Raw genomic sequence first — 27,622 nt, forward strand, 5'->3', positions numbered from 1 at the left:
AATAACAATTTTTTTAAAACCCTTCCAATATAAAGTGTGTTAGGTGGGAAAGGAAATCTGAGCAGTTTTTTAAGGTAATGAGAAATGTGATTAAAATGTATGACTCACAAGAACAATATTCTAATATTTTAGGTTGGCTGGCAATTAGAATAATTTTAATGATTAGAGTGGAGTCAAAGTCAAATGCCAACATCTTTAATAAATCCTTTCCCTGCCTATACAGATTAATATTGTAGATGCAAACTTTTTTAGGTCACAGTGCACCAGGCATCCATCAGAAGTCAGTTCTGCCAACCCAAACACTGCCTCTGGCATATACAATTTAATTATTAATAGTGTGTCTCCTAGGTAAACTGTTACACAGTCTTAGGGCCTTGTTTTGTAGTCATTAAAATTGAACATGTTTATATTATTGAAACCCTTGCATTCAGTGTGTAGGCTGAGTTGATCTTAAAGTATCCAAAGAGAATTTACCTGCCGTTCTGTTTCACATTTATAGACAGTGCCCCAGAGTAGCTGTGGGATATGATTTTTAGCATTAACACATTTAAATAGAGAACTGTTTGCTAGCTATAACTTTAGGCAAACACAATAAACAGGGTTTTGGCATCTATGATTTCTTAACCTGTGGGTTGCTGAGAAATAGGAGCCATTTCTGTTGAGACAGAGCTATGCATTTGACAGTTTTCGGCTTTATTTTTTAAAGATTTATAGAGAGCAGGGCCTCCATAAACCTTTACTTTGGAGCTGTTTGGGTTGAATTAGGTGCTCCGTAGAGTGCATCTTAACAAAAGCCAGAGACCCAACCATGAGAAAATGTGACTCAGCTCTCCCCAGGTCTCGAGCAGTAAGTCACACCTGGGAGGCGTGCGGTCCGGCCTGCTGTCTGTTCATGCAGAGTCATCGACTGAGGGCATTTCGGAAACAAAATAACCCAAGTTCACCATTCTTTTATCATTTCAGTATTTGTTCAAGCAAACAAGTTGCAGCAGCATATTTTCTCTGCCCATGGACAAGAAGACAAGATCTATGACTGTACACAATGTCCACAGAAGTTTTTCTTCCAAACAGAGCTGCAGGTAATGTCCTCATGAGGAGGACTGGGATTGAACTCAGTTGCTATTCTTATAGGAAACAGGGGCATTTTAAATCTGGATTCACAGTATCACTCACCCTGGGCCACCATGATGCTTTGTGTGTATTGGGGCAAAGGGAAAATTAGAGCCTGGATTAATAGACACCAAAGTAATTTTGCCTCTGGCTGCTGTCAATCATAAAAAGAACTAGAACAGACCTATAATTGGACCTTCTGACCCAGTGCGATAGACTTAGGGGTCAGGTTTATTGGACTGTGGGATCATTCACCTCGCTTGTCATGACTCATTCTCCCAAATCCTGTTTTATTCATGTTGTATTCCCACTGGGCTCCAAGCTGGGTGGATGTCCAGGTTATTGTTGTCCTGAGGGGCTTAAAATTGGAAGGGAGAGGGAAGAAAAGAAAGAAATCATACTCTTGTCCAGTATATATATCTTCCATTTAATGGAATAGAATAACTATTACTTAACCAAAGCCTTATAGTTGACAATTTTGCACCCAAAGACATTGAATCTAGCCTTGAGTGGTCCACTTGATTAATGTGTGACTAACCTTGGTCTATAAGTCCTCTGAACCTCAGATATGAAGAAATAAACAAACATCACACTTACAGGGCTGTTATACAGTGAAAATGAAATGATGGGTATGGATATAAGATACAGACATAGGAAGATTTGGTTATTCTTATTTTTCTTAGCTATAGACTGGTAGTTTAAAAAAAAATGAGTCAGAGACCTAGATTCTATTCCAGAAGTATCATGTATTATAAAGGAAAATAACTTATTTTTTAATGTTACTTCACCTTGAAAATGGGTATAATGTCTTATCCTTATTTTTCTGATGAAATGATCTGAGAGTAACATGCTTTTTGTTCAATCTTGTTGGTTCCCGTGGAGGAGAATAGAGTCGAACTGAAAATTATTCTGTTGGCTGGGCGCGGTGGCTCACACCTGTAATCTCAGCACTTTGGGAGGCCGAGGTGGGAGGATCACAAGGTCAGGAGATCGAGACCATCCTGGCTAACACGGTGAAACCCCATCTCTACTAAAAATACAAAAAACAAATTAGCCAGGCGTGGTAGCGGGCGGCTGTAGTCCCAGCTACTCGGGAGGCTGAGACAGGAGAATGGCATGAACCCGGGAGGCGGAGCTTGCAGCGAGCCGAGATCACACCACTGCACTCCAGCCTGGGCGACAGAGCGAGACTCCGTCTCAAAAAAAAAAGAAAAGAAAATTATTCTGTTATTATGAGTATTATTATTAACAACACAGGTATTTAGCCTAAAATGAGGGTTGCAGTTAATTTTCACAGTGAATCCCTGAACCAAATGAAAGAGCTGATCTGGTTGACCTGGGAGAGGCAAGACTGAGGGACTTGTAGCCCACCCACTCCTCAGTCTTCCATCCCACATTGGGTCCTGGGGCAACTTTGTGCTTCCTTGGGCTCTGATGAAATGAGATTTATGTGAGTTATGTGTCCAAATAAGGAATTTGCAGTTTGTCTTCTCAGTTACCATTCTAAAAGTGAACAAATAGTAAGTTAATGAGATGAAATACAAAATATAAGAAAGAATGGGTGAGCCCATTTAGTTGTCATAATGTGTCAGTGGATCCAAATTAGTTACTGTCTTACCTTGTATCACTTCTAAAAATGCTATTCTGTCACATCTGTTCATGAATTGAATATAGAAGATAGGCCAAGTTAGACTATTGTTTAAAAATACATCTTATTAAAATAATCTAAATTTCTGTTTGAAAAAATACTACATTTTTATCGCATAGGTATCAAAGCATAAGTCATTTTGGTTTTGTGAATCTATAAAGGATATGGCCAAAACACCTAGTGATACTGTCGATTAGTATGTAAACTGTGAGGCAGAATTAAGTAATCATTTAAAATCAAAGCTGTAGAGTTTCTTTAGAGACTGATTCCTACCTAGTGTTCTTGAAAACAAAAATGTTTGCAACAAACTTCCACTTTTGTACTGTATTAGTAGATTCTCACCTGGCAGTACCTTCAATGTCTTTCATTAAAAGAACTCAGCACTATGGCAGCGGTGGCCTCTGACCCATTGTAGAGCAGACAAAATTAAGCAATTAATCACATCCTTCAAGATTCCAGGTTTCCTTTATGATGATGTATTTTCAGGTTTTATTCTATGTGGAACATATAGTATTCACTCTTTTCTGCTATTAGTATAGACCAATCACAAACTCCTTGGTCTCAGGATGCCTTTACATTCTTAGAAATTATTGAGGACCACAAAAGGCTTTGGTTTATGTGAGTTACTATCATTTTCCATCTTAAAAATCAAAACTGAGAAATCTGTTAAATACAAGAATACAAGCACATATTCTATTAGCTGTCAGAGAGATGATGTCATCACATATCAGGTAGCCTCTAGAAAACTTCACTGCATCCTCTTGAGATAATGAGAGTGTAAAGGGCAAATAATGTCTAATATTATTGTGAAAATAGTTTGACCTTACAGACCTCTCATAAGTGTTTAGGAGACCACAGAAGTCCCTGGGCCGCCCTTTGAGAACCACTGGCATAGAAGTTTTAGTGCAGAACACGCAACTCTTTTTGAGTTTTTGTGACCTTTTTAGTCAAACATCTACCAAAACATTTCTGACTCACTCATTCAAATTGTGATCTGGGCCAAACAGAGACTTACTCTGTAATCCAAAACTATGAGCCTTATATTTCTAATCCCATAACTCGAAATTATATGTATTTGCTCTTGATGTGAATACTCAGGTTTAATATGTGAATCATTCCTTAGATAAGAACAGTATTTATGGTGAGTATGTGATAATTATTATGAATCTGAGATGAGATATTGACCACACAGTCAATATTTCACAAAGCTATAATTCATAGTTATCGGAATCTCTATGTGGGTCTATTTTCTGAAATCCTCAATAATATCAGTGGCTTTAGTTTCAACACATTAAGAAAAATGATCAGAGTTAACTTGACTTTTTCTAGTTTTGAAAGTGTTTTTATTTTTATATTTTAACTTTTGGCATTCATGGTCCTGTGCATTTGCTTTCATTACCCAAATTGCATTTATACCAGTGCATAGAGGATGGAATTAATGTAATTTTAAAATATTGATTTATTTTATTTGCTGTATAGAAAATGGGATGGTAAGTGTACAAAAACCATGAAACAGTTTTGTTATTTTCCTAGGACAAGTGAAAAAAAATTTCTGAAATTCAGGTGACAATAGAAAATAGGATCTATAACCAAAATAACCACAGAGTAGAAAAATGAAGCCATTTTATCAGCCCACTGTAGTTCATGCCTTGGTGTGCAAAATAATGTAAATTTTAAACCACTTGAACTCATCTACTTTTTTATGCCACCAAAGTTCAGAAATAAGAAGGACTTTTCACAAGAGACTATAAAACTAAATGTCTAAGAACTGCAATCCTATTAGAGATTTTAAAGCATGCAATTTATTTGGCTTTTCTATCAAGGTGAGAATAATAGGTTAAGTTTAGGATAAGCATTCTGGAATTGACCATCAGCATCACTATGGGTATCTTTTAAATGTACATAAATGATTTCATGACCATAATACATAATTTACATTTCTTTTGCTTTATACCCAGTTGAAAATATGAAGCATTTTTTGTGGATAGAAGTGCTTTGTTAGGTATAGAATTCTATACCTAACAAAGCACTTCTATCCACAAAAAATGCTTCATATTTTCAACTATATATATATGAGGGAATGTTAATGAAAATTACTTGCCATCATATATGTATACACACACACACACACACATATATGTATATGGGGATGTATAAGTATGTATACGTGTGTATATATACTATGTGTGTACACATATATATAGTGGTGTGTTACCTTCATTTGCATTGCCTACAAAGCCAGTTAGAATGTAGATAATTCTTCACTATACACTGTTCAGGAGATCAAGCACTCAGGCACCATCCTTTGAACATGACAAACCACAAGTCCTTTTAGATTTAGGCCAGATGAAGCCCTTATTTCTTTTTTTTTTTTTTTTTTTTTTTTTGAGACAGAGTCTCGCTCTGTCGCCCGGGCTGGAGTGCAGTGGCGCAATCTCGGCTCACTGCAAGCTCCGCCTCCCGGGTTCACGCCATTCTCCTGCCTCAGCCTCCGAGTAGCTGGGACTACAGGCGCCCGCCACCGCGCCCGGCTAATTTTTTGTATTTTTTTAGTGGAGACGGGGTTTCACCGTGGTCTCGATCTCCTGACCTCGTGATCTGCCCGCCTCGGCCTCCCAAAGTGCTGGGATTACAAGCGTGAGCCACCGCGCCCGGCCTTCTATGAAATATTTAATCTAAGTCACACTTTTTGCCAGTGTAGAAGTTATGTTCATCACACAACCCATAAACCTTGCTGACCAAATGTTCTACATTCCAGTCCATATATATATCTGGACTGGAATTTTATATAATGTGTATAATATAAAATTATATCATATTGTACTTATATATATACACATAAAAATATAATAATTTGTAGCAAGATATAACCTTTCTCTTTTGATAGAGTTTCCCTCCATTTTTGCAAGAAATTCTAATACACTTCAAAGGCCACCTAGCATGCTGCCAGGAGAGGAGATGTGCTTTGGAATAAGAGTCCATTATTTCAACTCAATGAACATTTTATTATTTTTTAAGTGAATGAATGTGTTCAATGTTTCACATGTTTTCCTAATAGACCTCAAAATTTTTCAGCAGAACCTAAGGAAGCTGCTTTGAGAGAGGATGGTATGGTCCAAGAATAATATCCTACAATGCATATTTGTATCCAAAGTGGTTTATGCAGGTGTGAGCAAGTGGTGTTTGTAAAAATCCTGTTGAATAGGCCACATTCTTTCAGTACACTAATTGCTGTTTAATTGGTGCCTCCAGAAAAGCTACTATTGGATGGCAATGATCAAATCATCCTCTCTCCCGATGTGTCCACATAGAAAGTTCTGTCAGGCCTCTTGTTATAAATTTAATGAAGATTGAGGGAATTCCCGCAGTACGTGTAGAAGAAATTGGTCTAGTTGAACTTTAGGCTCTGAAATTCTAGTATTTCAATTCCTTTTGAATCAAAGATTATCTGAATACCCAGCCCTTCCCTTCATTAAGTCATGAGTGCAGTGTTTCCTACATTCAAAGTACAGTAGTAATTTGACATTTGAGGGATATACTGAGACTTTCAGAAATCACTAAGGTTTAAATGTGTAATTGTCACTATAGCTGTTTGATTTTCTTCTCAAATCACTTTTCCACCAAATCACCTGATTTTGATGCATATTTTTCACGCCACAGTTTAACTGGTGCTTGAGTGTTATGGTCATATTGCTGAAGGAAAAATGAATTACTGCATATGGGATGGGACATATAAGACAAGAATACAGCATTAAATTGTCGCCATTGAGTGGCTTGCTGGGTCACTTGCTAACTTAGCTACTGGTCCTAAACTAGCTTCTCAGTGAGTATAACACAAAATCTGTCTCACATTATTAAATAATACGTGATGAGGCATTTAGGAGTCCTTGTTAATAGACAGAATTACAACTGCTATATTACATACTGCTATAGTCCCCATGCCATTATTAAGAAAATATACTTATTAAAAATAGTTATAGGCCAGGCACAGTGGCTCATGCCTGTAATCCCAACACTTTGAGAGGCTGAGGCAGGCGTATCACTTGAGCCCAAGAGATTGAGACCAGCCTGGACAACATGGTGAAAGCCTCGTCTCTACAAAAAAAAAAAAAATTACCCAGGTAGAGGTGCCTGTGGTCCCAGGTACTCAGGAGGCTAAGGTGGGAGGATCACCTGAACCTGCGGAGGTTGAGGCTGCAGTGAGCCATGATCGCACCACTGCACTCCAGCCTGGGCGACAGAGAGAGAGAGAGAGAGAGAGAGAGAGACCTTGTCTCAAGAAAAAAAAAAAATATATATATATATATATATAATTCCATCTTTTTAAATTCACCATGATGCCAAACACTTCATGACATACTTAAAATAATTAGACATATATTTACAATCTACTAGGAAAGAGAAGATAGGCAAAGAAATAGCTACTATATGCGGTAATATGTAATCAATGGTTATAAATCTTCCCAGAAAAGGTGTTTCTTCTCCAGCTGGGAGAATTGGGTGGGAGGCACCCCTGCTGGTTTGGATGGATGATTATGGAATTCAGAGAACATAATAGACACTCACTGAACATTGGCTCTGTAACCTTCTTGCTGCTTTCCTAATGCTGACCTAAGTGAACAAAATCCAGATTCATCATTATTTGAAAATAAAATCTCTACCTCAGACATATCAGAACTTTCCTGAGTTCTCTGTTCTAGCTTACGGGAATAATTTTGCAATGAGTCATACCTGGACATAGTTTCATGTTAATCAGTTTCCAGGTAAAAATTCTTATTTTTAAACATTTATCTTTTTCAAGTGATTAGGAGTCTTGGGCTTTGTTTTGGTTTTTAACCTCTAACTAGAAAACTAAACGTGTATACTTGCTTTCAGAAATGTATTCCAAACTAATACACTCCCCTGTCTTTCATCCAATTACGGAGGTGTGGCTAAGACAAAGGGTTTTATTTTACCCCTCCAGGAAAGACAAGGTAGAATCTGAGTGTAGTTTGGAAAAAAGTTTTAGTTTATTTTTTCATATTTTCCTCCAAGCAAGGCCAAAATCCTCTTTTGCAAACAAGAGGAATGAAAGGGTGTGTATTCACAGCACATCCAGAGGAAGTAACCTTCATCCCCATTTTCTCACTTTTTTGTATATTCCAAGGGCTTACTTTTTATTTCCTACAGAGCTTAATTTTTTTTTTTTTTTTTTTTTTTTTTTTTTGAGACGGAGTCTTGCTGGGTCACCTAGGCTGGAGCTGGAGTGCAATGGCACCATCTTGGCTCACTGCAACCTCCGCCTCCTGGGTTCAAGCAATTCTCCTGCCTTAGCCCCCCAAGTAACTGGGATTACAGGTTCATGCTGCCACACCCAGCTAATTTTTTTGTGTGTATTTTAGTAGAGATGGGGTTTCACCATGTTGCCCAGGCTGGTCTCAAACTCCTGAGCTCAGGCAGTCCACCCGCCTTGGCCTCCCAAAGTGCTGGGATTACAGGTGTGAGCCACCACACCAGGCCAAAATTTCTTTTATTATCCCCACACAAACTATAAAACTCAAAACCCTGTTATGTCTTGCCTCTTATCATGTGTTCTCCTGCTGGGACCCCTGGGTTGGAAATATTTGCTCATCACCACATCTAAATCTGGCATATCCGGGTCCTATACTGATCAGTTCGGAGGAAAGTCAGTGTGGGGGATTGTAATTCCCACCTCTTCCTGGATGGTCTGGGCCTCGTTCCTTTGCTCTTTACATCCTTAAATCCACCGTGCCCCTGTGTATCTCTTGTTCTTGGGGCTGAAATCGCAGTCCTTAAGCACATCACAAAGACTTCAAAATTCACAGGAGTGTAAATTGTGTCAAATGAGCACGTGGTTCTGGAACTGGTCCATTTTATACATCACCTCATTTCTTTGCTTTGTGGGCCTGCAGGGCTTTGGAAGTAAATTGGTGCTACAGCAACTTCCACTTAATTTGCTCAGTGGTTAAATTGATCTATCTCTTTTATTTGATCGGATCTCCAGGAACCGAATCATTTGCATTGATTTATTGATTAGTGCCATGTTTTCACCATTAGTTTTGATCACTTTCAGCTGTTAATATTGGATAATTCAATCAGGATTGATTGGCCTTACCATTGAAGGCAGAAAGTTAATCACATAGGACACAAACAGGACATGGCTAAGCTAACCTCAGTTTGTTATTCTCCTCTCTCTCCCTTCCAACCACCCATCATCTATGCAGTAGCAAAAAGACTAGAGTTTTTCTTAAGCAAAGGAGGGAGGTTGCAGTTGTATAGCATTCATAATGCGTCTAACGGTAAGATAGTTTTATTTGGCTTTTTAATAAAATTGCATCTAGAAATTAAGTAAGCATACAGAAAGATAAGCATGATTATCACAATGAACTCATTTGGACTAAATGAGTAAATGCATTTTCAATTACCTATTTTGTACAATAAATGCCTAATCTGTGTGTGCATGCTTGGAGGCACAACCTGGGCTCACCTTTTTCTAAATTTGGCCCTTCCTGCTTCACCATGTGTCCTGGTAGTCAAATTTTCAAGAATCAAGTGGTTAATATGACTGAAGTAAGGGAACAGAGGTAATTGCAATAAGCTGAAACCACTTTATTTGCATTTGAATTGTTTCTACAGCACCCCAGCTCAGTTTTTAAAAATTCTCCATCCATTAATTTCTTGATGTTCATATTGATGGCTGGTTTTCGCTATTAAAAGAGGGAGCACCACCTCTTCGTTCTAGGACTCGTTCCCTCCTCCAACAGCCCTGTTGTTAGCGAGCTGCCATTACATTATTTTTTTGTCTGGCCCAGAGTTGACGACAGATGGCCATCTCCGAACTGCCATCAGTGCAGCTTTATGGAGCATCCAGCCAGGGTGTACTGAAGAGCACTGTGGCCAGTTCTGCAGCCCCCTCCCTCCCACCCCCTGGAAATGTTCATCACCTCTGCCACATTCTGCTTTGGCTGCTCTCTGCTGGCCCTGCCATCTTCCACGTCGCCAAGACAGCCTGCTACCATAGCACCGGAAGATCTGCCTCCATTAGGAAGGAGAGACTGCATGTGTGACTGTCTTGTAAAGACAGAGCTCTGTCTCAGCGCCTTTGTAGTCGGATCCTTTGGAGAAATCCGGAAATCCAAATTTTCCAAAACATTCTGCAATCTAGAGAGGCTCATGGAATTGCCACGTTTCTATTTTAGATGTTTTCACCACACGTGGATCAGTTTCCTCACATTAGCAGAGGCAAAGTGGCAAGAACAGACCCTTTATGTTTACAAACTTTCCTCCAACTATTGGGAAACACCACTTCCATATCCAGCTGTTGTGACAATTAGGGTAAGAAAGATAGTAATCATGGGCTTCCACTATAAATCCCCTGAAATGAGCAAAGAATCCATTCCAGCGTCTTCCTGATCCATCAATGTGGCGATCCCTCGGACAGCCGGGTGAAATGAGCTGCTGCTGTGCATTTGGAGAAAGATTGATAGGCTGCTCTTGATTGAGTTTGCTAAGGCCAGGCAGCTTCAGAGCCAAACGTGTATTTTAAGAGGAATTCACATTTGTATCCTTTATTGTTATATTTGCAGCGAATCTACAGCTTGGAACAGGCTCTGCCCTGCAGCTATGAAGGAGTAAGTTCCCCTTATTGGAGAGAGAGTAGTGTTCTGTAAAAGCCTGAGATGTGGCGGCGAGATGAATAGTGCTTAAAAGCTGTGCTTGCGGTGCTGTCATTTAGAACAGCAACTCCGAGGCTTTAAACGGGAGTGAAAGGCAGGGTAAACGAGTCCTTTAATAGTGGTGAAATTTTAAACTGCCTAAAATAACAGGTCTCCTTCATTGATAACTTCATTGAATGAGTGGGTGGAAACTAACTGGCCAGGAACTGCTTTCCCATAGGAGGGCCAAGTTTGCAAAAGTGGGGCTTTTTCCTTGGGCCCCTCCATGTCTGGGAGGGCAGCTTCTTTCCTGCGTGATACCTGCCCCTGCCTTGATGGCAGCTCCTGGCTGGCAGAAGACCATCCTTCATTGGAAACCCAAAGCGCCCATAAAAGACTTCCTTTTTCACATTGCCAAAACTTAATTTTATAATTGTCTGACTTACACCACTGGGCACATCTGCTAAGCTTGTGTGCCTTCTAGACATATAAAAGGCTACTGTGATACCATTAAATATCAGCAGTGTGCTTTGCTGTGCTTTGAGTTTATAAGGGTGAAAGGTGATTGTGCAGGAAAATGGAACAGTATATTTGCTGTGAGACAGGCACCAAGACTTCACTCCCATACTCAGTTATAATTCATGACAGTACTGGTGGGAAGCCCTTATCCCTCTGTGGAGTTAATGCATCTCCACTGAAGCCTGCTGAGAGCACCCTGCGTCCCCCCCACCATCTGTGCACTCACTTCCTAGCTCTCTCCTCTCTTTCACTCTCTCTCTCTCCCTCTCTCCTTTTTCCTGAGATCTCTTGGTGTTAGTATAGTCAGACTGCTACTGAATTGTAAAAGTGGTTCTCCAAAGCAGAATTGTCATTTAACTAGGGGAAGAGCTGGGGAGAATGTTATTACAACATTGTTTAATGTCTCATTTAGAAAATGTCTATTAGAAATTAGACAGAGAAGCAGCAATGCCTTAAACCCGTCGCTGACTCTGAGAGCCGAGGCTGTGCTGCTAATCATCGATTAGTAAGAGGTACCCATGGCCTGAGCGTGGATGGAGGCCAGAGACACAAAACAAGGTGTGCATCACAACCCAAACTAACCAACCCTGTGCTGAACCTGAGTTCAGTGTCCTGGAAGTCGAACTTGAGTGAGACCAAGGTCCTGGGAACTGCTTGCCCACTCTGTCCATTGGCCTGGGCCAGCCAGTGGCATGAGCGCCAATCCAGACCCCACATGCTGGCCCCATCTGCCATGCGATGCCACCCACTCTGAGGACCAGAACTAATTGCCTTGGAGCTACCCAAGTCTCAGTTCAAAATGATCAAACCCCTGGGTTGTACAGAACTTCACTTAAAAGAGCAGTGGTGGTTTGTGCGATGCAAGCCACAGTCTAAAGTGAAAGAAGCCAAGATGGTCAAACTTGTTGCAGCCCAGAGCCGGCAGAGGGTCACAGAAATAGGTGGTTTGTTCCCACTCTCCCACCTCCCCCGCCCTCTGCACTCCCACATTTTGCTGGGAGCCCAGAAGGTGATGGGACATGCAGAGGGCGTGTGCTGAAACAAAGGATGAAACTGCACCTTGTTCATAGCTGACCCAAGATTAATTTGCAACGTTTCATAGTATGTGTTCTTGCCATACTCCATTGTTAGTACTCCTTTTAAAAGATAAATCAAATCCGGGTCTGAAATACCAGTGTATGCATTTAACAGATGTGATGCCATAGGGGACCTACTGTGTTATAAGCTGCAGAAATGGCCTTTTTATGCCTTAGAATCCACTTATTCCAAAGAGGCTTTAGAACTGCAGCGGCGGGGTGAGAGGTCATGCATTAAGACAGCAGCACCCACGCGTAATTCCGCCTCGCGTGTAGTTGGCTCACGGTCTCATTCTGATGTTTGGGTGGCATTAGTCACATCGTCTCGTTCATCCTCCAAAGGAAAAGTAGGGCAAGAATGGCCATGTTCACTGTCCAGGTTTTCTTGGGTGAAAGATCACTTTGAGATGACACAGCTGAGTAGTCAGCCTGAAATCCTGGTTGGTATTTTATTAATTTTGCACCAAGATAAATCCTGAAATTCTGACAAACTCCATGACAGGTGAAATTCCTTCTTGCAGAATCTGCGCAGCAAGAGGCTGCTCATTTCGTTCTGTTCCGAGGCAGGCAACAGGAGGGCAGCTTTATAATCAGCCCTCAAAGGACCCCCAGCCGCCCCAGAGTCTCGGGCTGATTGAATAACTCCTGGGCCTCTTCCCCTAGGCCTCCATCAGCGGGGGTCCTGTGGAAAGCAATCTCCCGCAGACTGGCACTGAAGTGAGCTTTAAACCACCATTTTCTGCTCTCCAGAGGAGCCCGGAGTACTAAAAGATAGATGGACTGCAGATATTTTATGAGAAACTGTCAGAAGAAGAGCAGAGTAAATGTTTTTTTTTTTTCTTCTTCTTTGAGTCACACACTACATCACTGTTGAATTTCTCCCAGAATCTTTTACATTTCAAGTGAGAAATTAATTGGTTGCTAACCTTTAATTCCCCCCTCCCTCTTCTTCGTTGTCTTCCTCCTTTTTTTTTTTCTTAAATATTCACACAGAGGCCCTCTGCTTAACCACAGTTGCAGAAAATCAGTACCATTTGCAATGAAATATTTATAATGACAGAATGAAAAATTGGATTCATTTTCTGGACTGTAGCCGAACAGTCTGCAACTTTGGTGCGGCATTGTTTAGCATCTCTCATTCCTCCCTTTCATTGGCGTCGTTTTCAGAAACATAACGCATGGACGTTCACCTATGCTTTGGAGGGATGCCTACCAAAACACAGGGCCTGTTTTTACTCTTAAAAGAGAGGAGAAAGGCACATGTTTGTGTTGTGCTGCTATGTGGGGGGCACGCGGATGTGGCCCATAAAAAGGTAGAGAGATCGTGAACTCTGTCAAAAGGAAGGGCGTGCTTGCTCTGTAGGGAAGAGCTGGGAGAAGTTTATAAGGAATACAGGAGACAGTCTGGCCTCGACTTTGTAGCAGAGGACAAATAGCAATCAGCATGCCATCGTATCTTGGGGCAGATTTATAAGGGGAACGGGAAGGCAGGACGGAGGTGTGTAAATACACGTTGAATATCATAGCTCACGTTCTTTCGTCCCCTCAGTGTTTGCTGTGTAGGCTTTCCTGCCATGTGACCCTTGTATTCAGAGCTGCCTCCTAACGAGGGCTGATTATTGCATTTTTTAAGAGATAAGAGATGAAAGGATTTTGCTAGGACAGCCCAGTGTTGTATTTTAAACAAGTCTGCCTCACAAGTGCGAGAGCCACAACAATACACTGACTCTTATTACAGGGCTGGGTTGGATTTGTAGCAAGTTGCCTAGGCAGTACATTTGGGTCTAGCCAATAAGTTTGTACTCACTACTCCACAGACAAGCCCAAAGAGCCTGCCTGTTTCTTCTCCCTCTGTTGGAATAGAACAAGGGATTATACCCTATAAGGGGGCCATCCCAGTCTTCCATCCCAGGCCTCTGTGTCAACTTTTCTTTGTCCTTTTTGGAACACTGGATTTAATTAGTTTTAGTGTTGTTTTATTTTGATGGTTTTTCAAAAGTGAAAATAGTTCCAAGTAGATTCAAGTGTCAATACAAATAGCCTCAAATTCCAATTTTGGAGGTTTCCTTCACTGAATTTGCATCATGCATTGCCAACTCCACAAGATCAATAATCTATATTTTATTATATAATAAAGGCTGCCTGTAAGTGAATTGGCTCATTCATTCCATCTGATTAGCCCGATCATATTCATGGAGAGAAAAAAGAATACAAACTTACCTTCACCAATATATTGCATTATTTGGATATAAAAAGCTTCCAGCACTATAAAACAATTGCATAAAGATAAGAGATAATTCATTTCAATATTTGTTTACCCTAAGAAGAATATGACTCCTATCATCCTGCAATTTTTGGTGACAACTTTAAGTTTCACATCCATTGCGTGGAACTGGCCTCCGGTCAGCCTGGTCTGAGCACCCTATAAATAGCTCTTTCTTCAAACCAGCAGCAAGAATCCCACTCTGAAATTCTGAAAAACAACTGGGATAAACAGTCTTTTTCTTTTATAACCCTTGGAGAGATTCACCTTTTACTTACCCTAAGGCCATTTCCTCTTATTCATCCATGGATTACCATTTTCAAGGTTTTTGAACACTCACTGTGTTCTCTGAAGCAAAATCTTAGCACAGATTTGTGCCCACTAAGGTGATGAGAAACACTGAGCAGGAAAGGAGTGGTTCATTACTGGGATCTCTCAAGATCATGATGCTTAGTTTAACTTGTGGGTGACACATACTTTCTCAGAGACTTGGAGTTTTTATACAGGCTTCCAGATTTGTCGTTTCATTGCATTCCAAAAAAATTGATTTTGAGAAATATGCTGACAGTTCAGCATGAAATGATGTGTGTTCTGACACACACTGCATTGTAGCTTAGAAATCTATCCTGAAGTAATTTTTCTGTAGCGTTTCTATGACTGATTCAGGGGAGAAAAAGAAGTTTCCTTTAAAGCATATGTTTTAGGATGCGACAATAACTTTTCTCCTGCGCCATGCGTGGATTCAGTAGACTGTTTCCACTTAACCCTTATTATTGTTTTCTTTCTTGAGTGCCAGGGTTAAGGAGAAGAAATTTTTTCTTCCATTAGTTTTTCAACAACTTAGGTGAGTCTGAAATATATACCCAAGTAAATGGGAACTGTAATAGTGGTGTGTTCAGAATCAATCTCCTCTGCAGACCAGGCAAGGAACATTGAATAGCGTTCATTTATGTACTGCCAGATGTATTTCTGCATGTGACTGGGCTCGCCAAACCGCTTTGAATGATTTTCAGTGTTATTAAGCAGACTCACAGGAGCAACGGGACTCGTGACAGAAGTAAAGAGCCCGGTGGCAGGAGTCATTGGTGAAGGAAAGTTACACGGAAAGAGAAGCACCACAATGCAGACTCTATTTTAATATCTGAGCTAACAACTCTCTGGGAATATTTCTCTTCCTCTTGTCCAGCTCCTTCTGTGTTGTGGCTGGTTTGCATTTGTGTTTGAAGTGCCAGGCGGTTTAATGAAGTTATTCTTTTATAAATTTTGCAACACTGAAGCAAGCATGAGGGCTTTAAATTAGAATAAGTGCCACTTCTGTATGGCAGGTTCCTTTGAGGACTGATTAGAATGAGGCCTCCCGTTGCCTGGCCCTTTATGCATGGCAGTGTTGCTGTGTGTTCTTGTTTACGGCTCACCTTTGAATTTGCATGAGTTTGCACCATGCCTGCCGCCTGGCCCTCTGTTAGTCAAGACTGTCTTTCTTTCAGGATCATGTTAAATACTTCATTTTAAAGAGATTTTTAAAATTATATTGCTTTATTGTAATGAATTAAAATTAACTTGGAGTAGCAAATTATTTAAGGATGTGAGGGTTATAGATTACTCTCACCATAGCTACAGCACATCTCTGTGTGGAGGAATTAAAGGGTTCTCTTTCCAGTAGCTCTGTGCACCGTAAGGGATGAGGAAACTGTCCCACAGAGACCCTAGAAGTAAAGCCAGAAAAGGTGCCCAGGAAGTGAGAGGAGAATGGGAACTTCACGTGTGGGTCTGAAGCAAATAGAAGCTCTTCTTGGCAGGGCAGAGAGTGGGGGCAGCTCTGCCATTTTAAGATCTTAAAGAGTATAAGAATGGGAAATCGTGGACAAGAAAGAATAAAAATACATTTTAAGAACAGGTTTAATAGAGAATAGGAAATGCACCCAACCATTCCTGACTTCTTTGTGCCTGTATGAACTTGCTAATAAACTGGGATGATTTTAGGGGGTGGGGAGGGATCGTTAAAGAAAGAGACCTGAAACTTTCAACAATACACAATAACATACAGGGAAAAGAGAAAGTAAAGCAAGCACACAGGCAAAAAGGAAAAAGCACCAAACTTGAGTATGAAATGTTTTCTCTTCTCCAAACTCGGGTTTTTTATTTAAAGTAGGGGATAACCAAACAGAATTGGGCCTGTGAAATACTTGCATTTTTAAAGGGCTTGCTTAGATCTTCAAACAAGAGTTACTTGGGGCTCCTTCTAATTGCATTCTCCAGCAGGAATAAGTCCCCAGAGAGACAGAAAGATCAAAGGCAAACACCAGGAATTTTACCTGTAGAAGCAATGCACGTATGTAACTTTTTTTTTTGCCATGCGCAACACTCGCTTAGGCGTGGAAATGGACATGCGCACATGTGTATTCCCGTGGGCGTGCACACACGCACCTACACACGTGCGCGCACGCACACATGCACACACACAAACACATACAGACACGCACACACACATGCACCCACACGCACGCACGCACACACACCTCTCAGGAGGTGGCTCATACTTAACAGTTTATCTAAATTAATATATTGTCCTTTCACAGTTTTATTTTTATGTATCTTTACCAAAGCATATGCAATAGTAGACAAGCTTTTTTTTTTTTTTTTTTTTTTTTTTGCTTATGGTGGGGAAAGATGTTTTTCTGTTATTCTTAATGATTTATAACATGTTTGACTTACTCTTAATGTGAGTTTACCTCCTAGGGAGTGTGGCAGTGTTTTTAATAAAAGAAATAATACACTACAAGGAAGTGGCATTTCTTTTGCTTTTTGCCCAAGTTCAATAAACTATTTTTCATAATTATTGGAATTTGGTTGAAGGGAATCCGTGTCCCTATCAAGTGGAAAAGTAGAAAGAGTCTTGGCTCCCTCCTTCTTCCTACAAAGGTTACCCTTTGAATATAAATTACAACGCCCTGTGCTTCTCCCATTCTAATCAGATGACCTTTTGAATCTGGTGGACCAGAGTTTAAATCCTAAGCCTGCCAGTCAGTTTTTAAATCAATGCCCTGCTCCACCATCTTTCAGTGTATAACTAAATTTCAATGGATTTCAAACACGGAAGTGAAGTAAATGATGCCAGTGGAATCTTGCAGCTGACTGCAAAACAGCCAAACTTAGCTCTGAGATCTTGGCCAAGTGATATGATTATAGTTAATTTCGCTAACTAAATTCTCTTCAAAAACCTTCCGGGATTCAAAATCTAAGAGAAAAGGGAGGAGTTGGAATTTTGCAATGTTTGTAAGAGGACATTTCTGAGCAATTATCAATTGAAGCTTCCATTATTTGCCGCTAATTACTACACAAGGCTGTTAAATATTTAGCAGAAGTTTGTTTAATTGCGTTTGACTGGGAAGGGGATGCTTGAATATAGCTTCAGCAGCAAGAGTTGGTTGTGTGCACCGAGAGCTGGCAGAGAGGAAATTTGTATTCGCCCAAGATGAACACATTACAGTGTCAGACAAGCCTTCTTTTTTCTTCCTTCCAAAGATTTATTTATCTTTAAGGTATCTAAAATTAGAGCACGAAGAAGGGGCACTGTTCATGGATGTAAAATTGGAAGGAGGTCATTCTTAACCTTGTTTACAGATGTTCTAGTTTAGAAAGCGCCAGTGTGATAAATTAAACATTACAGGGGAAAAAATTAAAGCTTAGCAACAACTGGCACATGGACACATCTGTCTGTGAAGCACTGACTTAATCCCTGAATATCTTATTAGACAGTATTGCCTATCAAAGCCTTCTGTCCCACAGTATGCTGGAATCCTGCAATTCCAGAATCTTGAGTGAAATCTTTACACTCTCCCTCTCACTGGTGCTGGCTTTATATAGTTTGATTTAAATTTTCTGCTGGCTTCTTGCATGGAAACAGACAGCTCAATTCATTGTTTTCTTTTAAAAATAAACGTCGTACTCTTTAATATATTTCCCAGTGGCCATTTTGCTCTTTTTAGCGTGTTCTTCCCATTCGGCACCTTTTTCCCCCACTCTCAATGTAGTAGATAGTGCACGCTATTGTCAGTTGCAAAGAGGGAAATTTTCAAGCTTGTCAGGTATGCACAACAGATAGGAGTCAGCTTGCAACTAAAATTTTACTACTGTTTTTAAGTTCTTAATGGAAAATGGGATTGTCACGATGTTAACATTTCCCATGTATGACGTCACAGTAGAATTTGTCCTTTGGAAGCTGGTGGACTAAAGGGCTTGTTTTATATCTCCAAAATGTTTGTCAAAATACTAGGAATTGTTCCATGTTAGCAACTAGGACTTAGCATTATTTAAATAATTAGTCTTTGCTCAGGCTTCTGAAGACTCACATTAGACTAAAGCCAAACTGGGTATTCTTGGTACATGGTAACTGCCATGGGCTTTTCCAGCTTGTTTGATATTGCAGAAAATAGCAAAATGTGGTGAAAATAGGCCCTTTTTGAACTGACTCCCTACCTCCCTGCACAGCCAGACATATCTGCAGCTCCACCAGATGCTTCAGCTCCTACACAGTTCCTGCCCTCTGCCCTCTGCCCCTTGCCTTCTGCCCTCTGGGTTCTCAGCTTTACTGCTGCTCTTCCCTCTACTTCAGGGGCCATTCTCTCCCTTTTTACCTCTGCCTCCTCATCTCTCCCACACCAGGCATGTGTAACTCCTCCAAGAACAAAGCCTCTCACATAAGGTGAAGGGCCCTTCCTCTGTGTCTTAGAGCACCTTGTCTCTCCAGATAGAAGGTTTGGGCTATGGCAATGAGTGTCCTTTATCTGTACAGCTGGCCCAGCCATGGGACTAACTCTAAGACCTTGAGTGTTGGCTTCAACCCTCTGGGACTTAATTTTCTCATCTATAAAATAAGATGCTGGACCAGATGCTGCTAAGTACCACCCCCAACCCCCAGCTCTGAAACCAATTTTTTCTTTCTCTGCGGTATTACTTACAGGTGTAGTTGATTCACCTGCCATTGAGTCTAGACCAACAAACTGAGGATGATGGCTCTGTAGTTCTTTCAAAGTATATAGTTTCTTCCATTCCCCAAATACTGATTTCCAGAGTTTAATATTTGAGTACCTTTAAACATTATTAGATTGCAAATATCCCTAAAGCAGCATTGGTTGATTGCCACTAAAACGTAACATCTTTGTTCATTGATGGTACATGGATGGTCTTGATAAGTCACTGAAAGAATGAACACTTCTGGAAATACTTGGCTCTTTACATAAACAATGCCATTATATATCTCGGAAGAATTCTTTCTACAGTTTCTGTACACTTGCCCACGTTCACCCATTGACTACATTTTACTGCAGTACAGTATATATTTACTGCAATACAGTCTCATGTGGTATATGTGTCCCTTTACAATTCTTTTTAAGATGGGGAAGATACCATCTTAGAATGAAGACAAAGTAGCGTACTCAAGCATGGGGTAGCAAGCTCAATGTGTTTTCAATACAAAGTAAATTCAAAACAATTATATACCTTCCTTATAACCACCTGTTCCTGTATCTGACCTCTAATTTAAGCCTGTCGATAACAAGACAGGTCATTAACAAGACCTCCTCATTACAGTTATTTAGCACACCTCATAGACCACCATTTCTTCTTCCCCTTTAGGTCAGTTCCTCCCTGCACATTCTTCAAAACCCTTAAATTCAGAACTCTCCTTATTTTCCAGCTTTCATTTATTCATGCACAAGTGTTTTTCAAACAGTATAAGGCAGTGTTCCTCAATATCTCCCTGGTGGGAGAGATGCTTCCCACCAAGAGATATGCGGCAGTGTCAGGGGACATTTCTGCTTGTCACAACTGGGAAGATGCCACTAGCATGTTGGCAGTAGTGGCTGAAGATGCTGCTAAACATCCTACAATGCCCAGGACAACCCCCTGCAACAAAGAATTGTCCAGCTCCAAACGTCAGTAGTGCTGAGGTTGGGAAACCCTGCTTGTGTAAGGCAAGCCCCGCTAGCCTTCTAAAATCTATTTTCAGTCTCCTCTCTGGAACCAAGCAAGTGAATGGGATGTGTTTTATATAATGACTGAGAAATGGTGTACTGGATGGTCTTCTAGGTTGCTTTGGATGAGATGGATGAACTTTATACTATAGGTACATGGTCTAGTGTTTGGAACGTAAACTCATCAACATGCCAGTGTCCTCATCCTTCAGGATTATCTCAGATCACCCTTTTTCTGGACGTAGTTAGCACAAAAGTCCAGAGAACAACAACAAAAATATCCTTCAGTGAGGTTTATTAGAATGTGAAATTGTTTCCTATGGGAGGTGTGATAGCAACTTCATTGCCAGAATCATTCAAAACTGGCCTAGTGTGTAAACTTTATCAAACAAGTATGTTCCTACAAGGGGACAAACTAAATGCCCTAATAGTCCTTTTCCTTCTTTAATATCTTGTATTCTTCTGATCACTTCTGATGATGCCATTTCACCTTTTGCTTTAATATAGCTTAGTGTCATCCAGAAAATGCTTTGAGATGTCAGACCAAGCCCATGTGAACTGTTAAATGTCAAAAGAAAATGCATCAGTGTCTCTGTAAGTTCATGGAGATGACATTACCATATGAAAAAATAAAAAGGGAAATTCTGTCAGTGCAAACATGATCATAAATGCAACATTCATGGCATTAAAGAGAGGGGCAAAAGCATACATGACGGTTTGGAAATGCCATTGCTATGTCATAATAAAAGAGTAGAACTTCATTCTAGCAGATTCTACAAATGTAAAGACTATGAGTCAACTTCCCTGGCTAAGAAAATCCACTATGCATATGTCTTTTCAATTCTCATAGCACTTAGGGAAAATATTGTATATTTGTCCTTTAAAAAATATGCATTGAACTATAGCGTAGCTCACAAAAATGCAATATCCACAGATATGGCCCTGATATAGGATACCTAACCTACCAGATAGGTTTACCTGGTAAGGTCCATAAAAACACAATTACCCCAGATTTCCCCAGCCAGGAATTACATAGTTGTGGGCAGTAGAAACTTTGGGGTGGGCCAAGTGGGGTACTTGAGGGTGATTTTGGTCTTCAGTGTGATTTTTAGAACATTCCTAATGGTACTCCCAGAGCCGTAGCAATTTACTTTTAATCAGTTGAAAATTATGAGTACTTTTGTAATTGTGTGGACTTTGAAAATGTTAATTTATTAACATTCACATCCTGTTAACCTTATTAAGATGCTTAAAGGTCACCCTTTGCCATTGTGACTATTTTTCCTCTTAACGTTCAGGGGAAATAACCCAGGATCCTGTCATCATTAGCTGTATACACTTTTAAAACTATTTTACTAGCATAAGAAGTTGGGAATGAAAAGGAGAGAGGGTGGAAATGTAAAAATCTTGATTAGAAAGTATAATTTAATAGAACATGTATTGAACCAAATGTATTGATTAATGTGGAAGATATAGTACTTATATTGATTTGAACCAGAGATTTAGTACTAAAAGCTCTAAGCCAAAAAGCTGTTGCAGATTGCTACAAAAGTCAGTTTAATGCTGTCCTTGAGAATGCCTTCACAAAGAAATTCTTCTAATGTTTGAGGACTAGGTAGAATGCGGTATATGTCAGTCTGATCCCGGAGGGTTTTATTTTGTACTCTAATAGCTGTTACGAGCCTACATTATATCCAAGGAGTAATTTTCCTTAGGGGTGCCCAGCTCGCTTTGTGTCAATATTCTAGCATTTTAAGTCACGTACAGTATATGCTTCTGGGAACGGGGAGGGAGCCAGCCAGACTCATAATGGTCTGCATTCATTAATAAAGGCAGAAGCTTCTGTCCCTCCATTGCCCACTACAGGGATGCCTCTTTGGCCTTCAGGGACCCGTACAGACACATTTAAAGAAAGCTTTATTTTGAGTGGGCAGGAGATGAAATGTAGGACTTGCAGGCATTTCCTAAGTCAGCTATATGCCCGAGCACAGGGGTGACCTTAATGGGTCAAAGAAGAATGCAGGTCAAAAGACTTATTATCCAGCCTGTTGGAAACCAATTGCTTTTGTTTAAAAAAAATAAAAAATGAAAAAAAGCAATAGTGCTTAAAGGTGGACGGTAATGTAGAATTCTGTTTGCAGCCTGTAACTGCACGGCTCCATGTGAACTGGAATATACTTCCAGAAAAATAAGAGCATACCGATTATCCTCAGTGTTTATGGATAAAGGTCCAACCCAAGTGATAAAAGGAAGGGTAATATAATTAGTTAATCAGTGATGATTGATGTTTGTGTTCTTCAACTAAAGAAAAAACAACACGCTGCCATGGTGCTGTCACCATCTGTTGAAAGAAACAGCCACATTTAATCTTTATATTTCTTTATTTCTTCCCGCCTTGCATTGTTTCTGAGCCACAATTGCCTACTATTTCATCTAGTTAGAAAACATCTTATTTAAATTAAATACAACTGCAGTTTAAATTCGGGTTTCTAATGGCACAGTGAATTAGTGGAAAGCTTGTTATTTTTTTTTCATTCCTTTTTAAAATAGCATGCTGGCTCTTTTACTTAGTTTTAAAAGCTTGTCAGAATTTGTTTGAAACAAAAGGCTATAAATAAACAAGTCATGGTAAAAATGATTAACATCTTTGAATTAACAGATTTCACAAAACTTCCATTCAAATGCCATTTTTGTTTTTATGACCATTGATACGTAACATTTTGCCGATGCCAACAGAGTGTTACAAAGCACAGACGAGACATGGTCTCTGCCAAAGAATTAGAAAAGTGAAGGCAATCTCTGGGCATAAGTTTTGGGGTTGGGAATTTAATTTTTCAACTCTAGGAAGATAGGTTCCCCCTGGCTTTCCTCTAAAGCTGAATTTCATCATTGATATAGGTGCAAAAATTCAAATTTATACCAGGATTGCAGGAAAATGGAATATCTTTAGCCAAGGTGAACAGTTTCAAAGGATCATGGATTTTTATTTTTACTTAAAAATATTTTTCTTGGATTGCATTTTAAATAGGATTAAACTGTTTGACCAGCAAATGTGGTCAGCTCTCAGAAAAAAGGAGGCTGAATTAATCATTTGTTAGAGTGCCAAGCCCAAAATGAGAATTCCAGTCTTGTAAAATGAAAGGCATCTCATATTTAAAGAGAAATACATAGTGCTAGAAGGGAATTTTTAAGGCCCTCATCTGTTTTTTAGCTTTCTAAGTTTAATTTCACATTTATAGAGAAAAAAAATACATACAGCACACTCCTTCCAAATGGGGCCCTTTACAGTAAAGAAAGTGTTTTTGAAACCTCGCTATTAAGGTATCATACCTAGATGGATCTTCTTTTAAGCTTTAAGGTATGTTGTGGATTTGATTTTTTTTAACACAAACCCCCCTCGTGTAAAACAACTGTTCATAACTGGGATTAATGGTTTGCAATTTTCAGTTACTTAGACATGGGGTCTCCAGGAGATGGCTTTTTGCAGAGTAGAATATGGCTCTCTGTGGGATTACAGAAGTTTTCTTCTCTTCCTACTTCCTTTTCTGTCTTCACCCCCCACCTCCTCCGATGTTGCACTGATGTTCTTCTCGATTATGTAAAACACTTTCTCTTCATTGGAACAGATATTTTTTCTCATAACCTGTCATTGCATTAAAGTACTTTAGGGACTGTGAATTGCTGTGTAAAATTGGTGAGATTACCCACTGCTTTGTTCTAGTGTAGTGGTTTCCTCTGGACCTAAAGAGCTGAAAACTCTTGCACAGAGAGAAGGCTGCTTGTGGATGGCCTGGCAGCATTTTTCTGCTTTCTGCTCATATGCATTTGTGTCCTTGCTGTCTCAGGACTGGTTCTGTGGTGTGGCAAGTAGCCAGCGGGAGAGCAAACTGGGCCTCAGAGCCTACCCTCTCTTTGTTTGGCGCTTCTGCTGTCTACTTTTTTACCCTTCCCACTTGCCTCTTGTCTCCCTTTCTAAAGAAATAATGTCTATGAGCATCAGAAAACACAAAAAACACTGAGTGCTCCCATGAAGCAACTTCTTGTTTTCCTAGTCAGAGAATCTTTAGTCAAGACCAGAGACTAGGACTTCGCATCTGTTCTCACCAACACCTAAAAGCCAACTGAATAAACTGTGGCTCAGATATTCCATTCCTTCCCCCAGAAAATGAAATGAGGCCATTTGCATTTCCAGTGGACTTGAAATACTGCGTGGGGGAGGAGAACAGACATCCCCCAGATCCTCAAAGGTGGTAAAGGCAAGCCCTTGAGGATGGAGCAGAATCCCATGGCGGGGTTGTTTCCAACACAAATATATCCATTGCCCAAGAAGCTCTAGGAACATGCTTCCTATGCCCTTCCTCTCCAGTATGCCCTTGCCTTGCCAGCCAGTCACTGAGATAGCCAAACCCTCTTTCCTGAGCACTGCAGTGCTGTGGCATGTGCCAGGTGCTGATGCACGTTTTCAATAGATGCTTATAGATGAATGAATAAATGAATGAACATCAGAATTATTGGCATGGGTGAGAGCCAGGCCTACAAATAATCATGAGACAAGACCTAAGATGCATCCTAGGTAAGCAGTATAAAGTGCAGCAGGAAATCAGAGAACGGAGAGATCAGTGTTAGATGGGGTGAGGATGGAAGTGGTGATATTTTGAGCTAGGCTCCAAGGTTGTAATAAGAAGGGATTGGGGTCAGGGGATACAGGTGAGTAGTGAGAGAACATGGCTCCAGGAAAACACAGAGGAGGAGAGTGGAGATCAGACCATCTCCAGGCTTATGCTCCAAGCAAATATCCTGCAGATCTGTGACCATCCTCCAGGCCTGGTTCTGGAGCCTTCCCACCCAGCGTCCACCCTCAGGGCCTGGCTGGTGGTCCTGAGTTGCCCAGCAATCCCAGTTACCCTCTCACAATTTGGAAAGAGGGTGTTCACTTAGAAAGGGGACATGCTAACATAGATGAGCGGAGACCATCAATATACAACACAAGCTGTATCAGCTGAGAAAGAGCATCCGGAGACAGGGGAGACAATGGCAGGCTACTGTAATCTGCCCCTGAGCCACGGTATGACCACAGCCCAAAGCCCACCCTCAGGAGGGGGGCTGCTCCCACTGTCCATCATCAGCCAGGTAACTCTTGCATTTCATACCCATATTCAGGGGCAGATAGAGTCCCTGTTGTCAAGATGTTACAGTCTCAGAGGGATTGGAACAGAGGCATATGTAACCAATGGAAATCATACACAGATACATAAAACTGTTAAAACAGTGCTACCTGCTCCTTGAACACTGGGTCCTATCTTAATAAGAAGAGATGATGGATGGTGAGAGGGTATTATAGAAAGGCATGGCAGAGGTGGAGAAAAGGCATTGTGCCAGCCAGCCATCTCACGTTAAGGAGGCTCCTGCCCTGGCCTCTCCTTCCTGGCCCTCATGGGTGGCAGCAGGTTCAGAAGATCTCTGGATCTGTTTCTCCCTGGGGAAGAAGCATTAGATTTTTTTTAGCATTAGAGGACATCCATGAGCACTATTCATCAGAGGGCAGAAACTCATTGTTCTGTTCAAGTAATTATGAATTAATTACATGTGTATATGCTTGGTCTGATGAAAATGAAATCACTGAAGTTTTCCCTCTCTTCTTCTTTTTTTTTTTTTTTTTTTTTTTGTTATTTACAGAATCATACAATGACCCAACACAGCAGTTAGTGCAAGTACAGTCTCTCAAGGAGAATTGCTTTTGTGGCACAAAAAGGGAACATGTTTTACTCTTTGCACGAAACTTTCATTGTTAATGTATATTATTCAGAAACATTGTATTGTACCATAAAACTTGTATTATCAAACTGTTGGATGTTCATGTGTTTGAACTTTTGCGCACCGGATAGACCCCTTGTATATAAAGTGTTGCACATGTATTATGTCGTCTGATACTAAAATGGTCTTATAAAGACAAGTGGACTTGGGCCCTATTCAGGCAAGATCAAAAAAAAAAAAAAAGACGTATGACCAAAATGGCTTAAGATAAAGTATTTTTAAGGAAGAAATATTAAAAACAACTGTTATACATGAGACTATGGTTGGACTTCCTTTTCTTTACACTTAAGCCTAGAATTTCTCTTTTGGTATATCAGCGCTTAAATCCAAGACTATTTTTTATTGCTGAAGATTCTTGCAAACCATGAAGAGATGTTCTCACAGAACAGAACCCCACAGCTGGATAAGGCCCGTATATATATATTTGTAAGCCTTGCAATGTGACAGGTAGCATCACTATATATGCAATAGTTGTTATGTAGACTGTCAAAGAATTTTTTTTTCCCTGGATACATTTGAAGCTTTGAGTGTTCAAGGTTTTCCTTAATGATTTCATGCAGCCAAATTCTTGAATCAGTTGAACTAACCTGTATGTTACTGTTACTAATGTTTACTCTGCGGTCTGAACCTGGAGATTACTGGAATTGTTTTCCAAGAGGAAATAAATTCAGTTTACCATTAGGTATGAGTGTATTTGTGTGTTTTCTTTCTCTAGTTACTACACCATTAAAAAAAATCTAATTGCCTGCACCCTTGGATATGAAATCTGCTCTTAAGCATATCACAGGCATTGCCTCAATCATATTTAACCTTTTCACACTGGGCCAAATGCATCTGGAAGGATATTCATCACTCTTCATAGGGAAGGAATCAGACACAGTATCCTTCTACTCTGTTACATACTAACAGGTCACATTGTACTTGAGGATTCTGACATCACAGATGGATGTGATGGCTGTTTTCTGCATAATTTGCAGCCCAATTCATGTCATGCTGTGCAAATCTGAACTCAAAGTAGATGGCTGCAATTTGAGAGGCAGTTTGGCTTATGTGTACTTAAGAAGCAGCATTGTTCATTCAGAAGACAAAGCACAGAGCGAGGAGTCAGACGGTTGTTAGTTGTAGTTCTGGCACTGCCTCCCGATGGGAGTTCCTTCACCTCCCAGCCTTGGTTCCTCCAGCCCGGGAAGGTAACAGAACCTGGTCATCAACCTTCACCCAGGCATGGGGCATCTCTGGAAGGTTGCCTCCACTACAGCCTGCCATCCAACGGTGAATAAGTAGGAGCTCTAATTTCAGAGCATCTTTTTGTGTTTTGAAAGAAGAGAAGAATTGCTATGTGTAGCGTGAACCCTGATATTCACGTTTAGTCAAAATTTGTAAGTAAAGACCTGGTATTCATGGGCAACCTTCATGCAAACTATGCTGAAAATATTTAAGCCACTGTGAGTCTTTTGACCTCTTCTAAGCTCTGAGATCTTTGAACCTTAAACAAACAAGAATCCTCACAGCACTTTTTTGGTGGGGAACTAAAAGCAGGGACCAGTTGACTTTGTTGTGAC

At 40.3% G+C, this 27,622-nt stretch overlaps 1 protein-coding gene across 5 annotated transcripts in view; it reads left to right on the forward strand.

Annotated features, from left to right (window-relative positions):
* Positions 1–26,741, forward strand: part of ZNF521 (zinc finger protein 521) — a 289,152-nt gene extending 262,411 nt beyond the window's left edge. For all 5 annotated transcript variants that reach the window (XM_055235774.2, XM_063614478.1, XM_063614518.1 and 2 more), the window contains 2 exons: positions 964–1,079; positions 25,923–26,741. In XM_055235774.2, coding sequence (XP_055091749.2) covers positions 964–1,079; positions 25,923–25,952 — 146 coding nt within the window. In that variant the 3' untranslated portion in view covers positions 25,953–26,741. The remainder of the gene's footprint in view (positions 1–963; positions 1,080–25,922) is intronic.
* The last annotated feature ends 881 nt before the right edge of the window (positions 26,742–27,622 follow it).

The sequence above is a fragment of the Symphalangus syndactylus genome, chromosome 1 (genome assembly GCF_028878055.3).
Source record: "Symphalangus syndactylus isolate Jambi chromosome 1, NHGRI_mSymSyn1-v2.1_pri, whole genome shotgun sequence".
In the NCBI taxonomy this organism is placed as follows: Eukaryota; Metazoa; Chordata; class Mammalia; order Primates; family Hylobatidae; genus Symphalangus; species Symphalangus syndactylus.